Below are 7137 nucleotides of genomic sequence, written 5' to 3' on the forward strand. Positions count from 1 at the left end.
GACAGCAGCATACAAAAGGAGAATTTGCAGAATCTTTTCGTTTTTTTTGAGACGATTGTATCAGGGTCTGATTTTCCAAGTCGAATCAGCCCATTACTCAAGGATAAACAGGCCAAACCAAGCTACCGCCGGCTCCTACCCTTGCGGCCCGTGACCCAAGGTCCAGAGCCCATGGTGACTCGGCGCGGTGACCGCACTGTCCTCTCTGACCGAGCCAGTGCACGGATCCCGTCGCGTCCGACTCAGCGCCCACGTCCCCCACCCACTGACTAGGGGGCCCCACTCACCGAGGAATACCTTTACCCAGCCCCCTTCGCTCACCGCCCGTGCACCGAATGGCTACTTGTCCTTACAGTGGCACCACCGCCGGCCCCTAAACGCTACGCCCCCCCCCCGTCCTGCACACCCAGATAAGCCGACACGTGGGCCCAGCGCCAAAGCCTCCTCCACGCGTCACACCCAGTGGGCGGGGCAGCTGACTGCAACCAACAAGAGCCTGCCACGTTGGAACAGGAGCGCTGCGCGCACACGGGAAGCGTACACGGGTGGGAAAGGGCACCGAACCCTAGCAGGCGCCTTTTTGCTCCGTCCTTCCACGCTGCGCCTGCTGCTTCCCCACACCGCACCGGTAGGCTCACCGCCGGCGACCCGCAGCGCCATACCCACCGCCACCGCGGCTCGCTTCCGTTCTGGAGCTGCGGAAGTCTCCAGATCTCGGTTGCTCACTCGTGAGGGCTCATGGCGTCGTCTTCCGACGAGCAGCCCAAGCCACCGGAGCCGCCCGCGGCGCCGCTGTCGCACGCGGAGTGGGCGGCCTCGCTGCAGGCGTACTACGCCGCCGCGGGGCATCCCTACGCCTGGCCTGCGCAGGTAAAGCTTGGCCTTTGGATGCGTTCGTGCGGGATGGGAAGTTGGCGGCGGCGTGTTCTGACTAGGGTTTGTTTGTTTGCTTGTTTGTCCTGCGATGCAGCACTTGATGGCGGCGGCGGCGGCGGGGGCGACGTACGCCGCGCCAGTGCCGTTCCCTGTCTACCACCCCGGCGCCGCGGTGGCGTACTACGCGCACGCGTCCATGGCCGCGGTGAGCGAGCCAGCCTCTTCCTTCTCCTTTGGTGGTCTCCAGTGTCCAATTTGAGAGAATTGGGCCTCGATTTGTGGGGTTTTGGTGTGAATTTGCTGCTTCTGTGCAGGGCGCCCCATACCCGACGAGGGAAGCTGTCGCGGCGGCGGCCTTGGTGGCGGAAGGGAAGGGCAAGGGGAAGGGCGCGGGCGCGTCGCCTGAGAAGGGCAGCTCCGGCGAGGACGCCTCCCAGAGGTACCGGCTTTCGCTTTCCCAGTGACAATCTGGTTTATTTTTTTGTCCCCTTCTCTTTTTTTGGTTAAATTGAATTTGAATTCTGTTGCGTGCACAGCGGTGACAGCGGCAGCGAGGAGTCGTCTGAGACGAGAGATGATGACACTGACCATAAGGTACCAAGCAACTTGCTGTGACCCAAGGGACCATTTTTAAATTGCATGTTTTCCTGTAATTGGTATGCTTATGGCTTTGCGTGGTTCATGTTTGTTTTCTTCAGGATTTGTCTGCGCCTAAGAAGAGGAAATCTGGTAACACATCGGCTGAAGGTTGGTTTTGTCTTGAGCTGTTCCTTTGGAAAGTTGTGGGTGATTGAAGATGGGTGTTTGCCAGGTGAGCCGTCTCGAGCTGCTGTTGTGCGCTATGCTGCTGTCGAATCACCATATCCTGTGAAGGGGAGGTCTGCCTCGAAACTTCCTGTGTCTGCACCTGGGCGGGCGGCCCTTCCCAGTGCCGCCCCGAATTTGAACATTGGGATGGATCTTTGGAGCGCGTCTCCAGCCTTAGCAGTTCCTGCAGTGCAGGGGGAAGCAAACACTGGCTTGGCGCTTGCACGACGTGATGATGTTACTCATCTGGTACGCATGGCTCTTGCTAAATCTTATGGCTGCATCCTGAAAGTAATTTAACTATGTGCACATCTCAACTGTTTTATAATGTCCCACGAGTCATGATTTATGGGTTTTATCTTATTATATAAAGTTAAAAGACAATTTCTGTGCCTTATTCAGCTTAGATCTATTTGTCTGAATACTCATTTTTTAGGATGAACGTGAGTTGAAGAGGGAGAGGCGAAAACAATCTAACAGGGAGTCTGCAAGGAGATCAAGGTTACGCAAGCAGGTAGTGTTGGAATCAATACATTTTCACCCTCCATAATGTCATTTGGAAATAAATCATTATCTTCTCAATCTTTTGTGTAAATTCCGCTCACAAACACTAGTTCCAGTGAATCTAGTGAACATCTGTTTTCATGGTACCACAATCAAGACAAGGAGGCTAGAGGATCACCTGACAGTTTTGAGCCAAATTTGCCAAAACTACTGTATGCGCTTGCCCTACCATTAGCATTAATCTGAATCACAAAAAAAGATCTTTGCAAACAGGATTACTTTGGATTAACTGATCTTTGCAAAGAGTGTCGTTTTGAGTTGCGTGCAGTCAACACGTTTAACTGACCCTCTATCTTTTTGAATGTTTCGATCGAACTTTTGAAAATGGTATAACTAGATTTGTTTTGAAAAGTAGTTTCAAAATATTACAACTTTATATATTTTGCATACATTTTATACTAGTAATTAGTGGTCAAAGTAGTGTATTGGTGACCGTGTTGATGTCCAAAATGATACTCTTTTGTGATTGGAGGGAGTAATAACAGAAAATAAAATTATAGTATGTTAACTCAGCCTTTGACTCTGGAAAACGTTTATTCGAATAAGTGCCACCAATACCTATTGTTGTTATATCAGATCCTGGAAAACATCACGGACCTCCAATGGACCAACTTCATGTTCTTCATTATTGTTTCTGCTAAGTGCAGATGTGGAGCAAGGAACAGAATTTTGAGTAATAGAGATTTGATGGCAAGTGTTGAACGAATAAAACTTGCTTAGCCCGCTCCTTCAGTAGGGACATGAAAGCAAAAAATGTGATGGCAGCCAAAGGATGAAGATCCAAAAATGAGGAAGAGAACTTGCCGTATGGGGCACAAGGAGGGATTTTGTGCCACCGGATGTCACCTGACTGGCTGCAATCTACCAAAAACCATCAATTCATGCAACAGGCAAACAATGATAGATAAATGCTAGTATTTGATGAACTGGAACCCAAAATTTTTTACCTTCAAGTGGAAATATTGGTTTTGGCTCAGGCTATGCTTTCCTTGGTATATTTCATACTAGAGTATGTTGATGCAGAGTGATAAAGATTATACTATTATATTACCTGCATATTGAGTAAATGCTGTTAGGATTCGGTCTGGCAGCCAAATGTTCTTGTTAGGATCTGCGTTATTATGGAATGAAGGGAACTGTGGATACAAGGGGTAAAGATAGGGCAGATCGCCCTCTAATCCCGAGCTTCTCCCCTAGACTAGAGGCTCCGATCGATGCCAAGGGCAGATTGTCCTCTAATCGCTAGGCTTCTCCCGTCGAGAAGAGGCTCTGGTCTAACCATCTGGGCAAAAACCCTTTGCTCAATTCTTCTTGCTTGATTCCCCTCTAACAAGGACTAGACTACCTTTATATGAGAGGTGTCATCTAGCTAGCTAGGAAACTAGGAAATATACAATCACCTAGGATTCTCGAACCTTACCTAATACTAACCAACTAGATAACTTGCCTAAACTAACTTGACTCTTCCCATAACACTTCCCATAACATAGATAACTTTCTAAACTAACTTGACTCTTTCCATAACACTTTCCATAACATTACACCGCTCACCAAAGATAGCTCGTCCTCAAGCTGTGGTGGTGGCCATGGCTGGCGTCCTTGATGGCTTGGAGCAAAAATGGTTGGAGCGGCAGCAGAGGGGGCTGGTAGGCGGCAGTGATGGCGTGGAGTTGGTGGAGTGGTCGTTGGCGACGGTGTGGAGCAGCTAGTTGGTGGAGCGATTTTTTTGGCTTTCTGGGCAGAAGACAGAGGAACGGAGGACGGTGACAGTTGCAGCGGTGGCGAACAAAGGAGAATAGCGATGGCGGATTGATGTGCGGTGGCGGAAATCGATGGAGGGTGATGGTCCGCAGGAAGGAAATGTCTCTAATACTAAATATTGTGGAATGAAGGGAACTGCGGATACAAGGGGTAAAGATAGGGCAGATCGTCCTCTAATCCTGGACTTCTTCCATAGACTAGAGGCTCCGATCGATGCTAAGGGCAGATCACCCTCTAATCGCTGGGCTTCTCCCGTCAAGAAGAGGTTCTGATCTAACCATCTGGGCAAAAGCCCTTCCTTTGCTGAATTCTTCTTGCTTGATTCCCCTCTAACAAGGACTACGTTACCTTTATATGAGAGGTGTCATCTAACTAACTTAGGAAACTAGGAAATAGACAAACACCTAGGATTCTCTAACCTTACCTAATACTAACCAACTAGTTAACTTGCCTAAACTAACTTGACTCTTTCCATAACACTTCCCATAATATAGATAACTTGCCTAAACTAACTTGACTCTTTCCGTAGCACTTTCCATAACAGGCATGCTAAAAACAGGTGTAGGTATTTGTTTGATTTCATCATTTTGCTCTCTATTGTCTCCTTTGCTTCACTGTTTCTAATTCTTTTTTGTTTCCGAGAATACAGTCCCGACACCCATAATCTTGCCAAAGATAGATGGGAAACCATGCTTTCCAGCTAGTAAAAAACCTAAACAAAGAAATGTTGTGTGGCTATGAGGTGCTATTTGCTATGATCTTCTTGTTCTCGATACTCAAATATTATGATGACAAGCGTTTTCTTTGTCAAACCCCACACTTATTCTATATATACTGTTTTAGGAAGCAAGCAATGTTTGTATCTGTTTTCTCTCTCCGGTTCATGCTGTTGACTTATTTCTTGAATGACTTGCATTTACGATAATGATTTCTTTGACCGTGTATTAATTTCTTGGATGACTTACATTGTTCTGATGTCTTACTCATCTGTTAAATGCCACTGAAGGCATTATATTAGTTTTTAGCATGTAATATGTTGACCCATTTGCCAGCTAGCTAATGCTTTTCATGCAAAAAATTCTCTTTTGTGTGGATCTAGCCACCGGTGGAGCTAGAAATTTATAGAGGATATGGGAAAAGCTGTTGCAAAAATGTAAAGGCAGAAAAATGTTGCAGTGACGTCTTAAACTTGAACTCACAAGCTCAGCTAAACTAGGTTTCCTTCCATATAGCAGCTACTCTACTCTTAAATACAGACATGCATAACACAGTATATATGGCGTTTGATCATAGAGTAGGAGGGCTTGAATGTATACCAAGATGGAATATTGGACTTTTTATGACAGAACTAATCCTCTTTGCTTACTTTCTTTGTAGTTTTTTTCGTGAATTCATAAAAGAGGAAGATTTGATTATAAACAACCCTTTTGCATTTACCATGTTCTGTTTTTCAGCAAGAGTGTGAGGAATTAGGCAGGAAGGTAGCTGACCTTACAACCGAGAACAATGCTCTCAGAGCAGAACTTGACAACATTAAGAAGGCCTGTAAAGAGATGGAAGCAGAGAATTCACGCCTGGTGGTGAGCACATGGAACTTTCACCCATCCTCTGCAGTTATCCGTGATGATGCAATTCTTTGACAGCATTTGCCGTTATGTCACCATTATCTAACCATAGAAACTTCAAACTTGTGAAGGGTGGAGTGGTTCACTCCCAGGTACCAAGCGTCACAACAACATTGGGAATGAGCATCGAAGCACCAAAGGCGCAGCAGCATGACGATGAGGGCCAGCTTCACAAGAACACTAATAATAACAGCAATGGGAACTATATAGGCGGCAGCCACAAACAGGAGGCTAACACTACTAGGTGAGGGATTATGAGGAAATGACAAGATGAGATGAGGTGTTTCTTATGTAACCACAACACCCATCATCAATCAGTGTGTTTTTTCCAGCAAAGTTGTTTTAGTCCTTCTCACAGCTCACTGGGGGTCCTGTAGAGTGGCCCCACTGCAGCCATGTATTATTTATGGCTCGTTGCCGTGTGTGCTTGTGTGTGTGTTTTGTGTAAACCTATTGATGTAGCTATTGTAACAAACCTAGAGCCTAGAGTTTTTATGTTTGCTAACTTCTGATGAGGAATGTAACTGGCCAATTCAGTGCCTGGTCGTTAGATGAAAAGTGAGCAAATAACCTTTGATAATGTGTCTCGCCTTGCTGTTTGTATGGATGCAATTTTGTGGGAGATCTTCTATTCAAGGGTTGATTAAAGTCTGATGGTTTGTGTTTTGGTCCTGTGGTGAATATCTTGCATAATTGCCTTGCATCACTGGAGTATGTTGTACTATAGGGCCGCACTGTGATCGTAACAAATGAGTACAACTATGCTGGCTGCAGCTAACAATGACTGGGACCACGTCCCTAACATGCCTCGTTGAGCTGCATTCTGGAACCCCTTGGAGTAAAAGAGTTGGAAGCAATCCTGCCGTCTGTGTAAACTGATGGAAAAGGTTTCTAGTGTCTTTGTTTCAGGGACTATTTTGTGTGTGTTTCTAGTAATTCCTTTTCTTTTGTTCCAGAAGTTTGTGTTTAGCTTTCTGGTTGTTTCAGAAGTATGTCTGATGGAGTTGCCCCGAGAGGTTAGAGACCAACGCTTATATGAGTTACTTCCACTATCTCAAAAGGACCAGTAACTTCAAATCTTATTTTCATACTTGGGACATGTTTCTGTTTATTCTGTTTGTTCTTTGTTCTATGCGATGGAAATGGCCACTTCATGAAACTGGCAAGTGTTATATATATTGCTTTTTTTTTTTCGAATTGGGGAGAGGGATTGTATTGAAAGGTGGGAACGGTACATCCCTGTTTTACAAAAGGCCCTTAGAATAAACAGAAATTATAAGCACACAACCAGATTCTAAGGCCATCTCCATATTTTTGCAGATTCGGGCGCTACAGTGATTTGCGGTGCACTGTTCATGTACTGTAGCAACTCCAGCAGAATCGGTACCCGGTGATACAGTACGCTACAGTGTTACTACAGTAGCGTCACTGTAGCTGTACTGTAGCTGTACTGTTTATAGAGGCTGACATCGGGTCCGGAGAGAGAAAAAAAGAGTAGAAGATA

General features: G+C 46.0%; 1 protein-coding gene across 2 annotated transcripts; it reads left to right on the forward strand.

Annotated features, from left to right (window-relative positions):
* Window positions 1-554: 554 nt before the first annotated feature.
* On the forward strand, window positions 555-6213 carry LOC133890645 (DNA-binding protein EMBP-1-like). Of its 2 annotated transcripts, none has more exons than XM_062331113.1 (9): window positions 555-870; window positions 971-1081; window positions 1191-1315; window positions 1413-1470; window positions 1575-1605; window positions 1688-1932; window positions 2120-2197; window positions 5463-5588; window positions 5705-6213. In XM_062331113.1, the coding sequence occupies exons 1-9, from the start codon at window positions 739-741 to the stop codon at window positions 5879-5881; spliced, it is 1083 nt and encodes a 360-aa protein (XP_062187097.1). In that variant the 5' UTR covers window positions 555-738; the 3' UTR covers window positions 5882-6213. The 2 variants fall into 2 exon arrangements, with proteins under 2 accessions (XP_062187097.1, XP_062187096.1); XM_062331112.1 differs by having other exon boundaries at window positions 557-870; window positions 1575-1623.
* Window positions 6214-7137: the final 924 nt, after the last annotated feature.

Source organism: Phragmites australis, chromosome 14 (genome assembly GCF_958298935.1).
Source record: "Phragmites australis chromosome 14, lpPhrAust1.1, whole genome shotgun sequence".
NCBI classification, from domain to species: Eukaryota; Viridiplantae; Streptophyta; class Magnoliopsida; order Poales; family Poaceae; genus Phragmites; species Phragmites australis.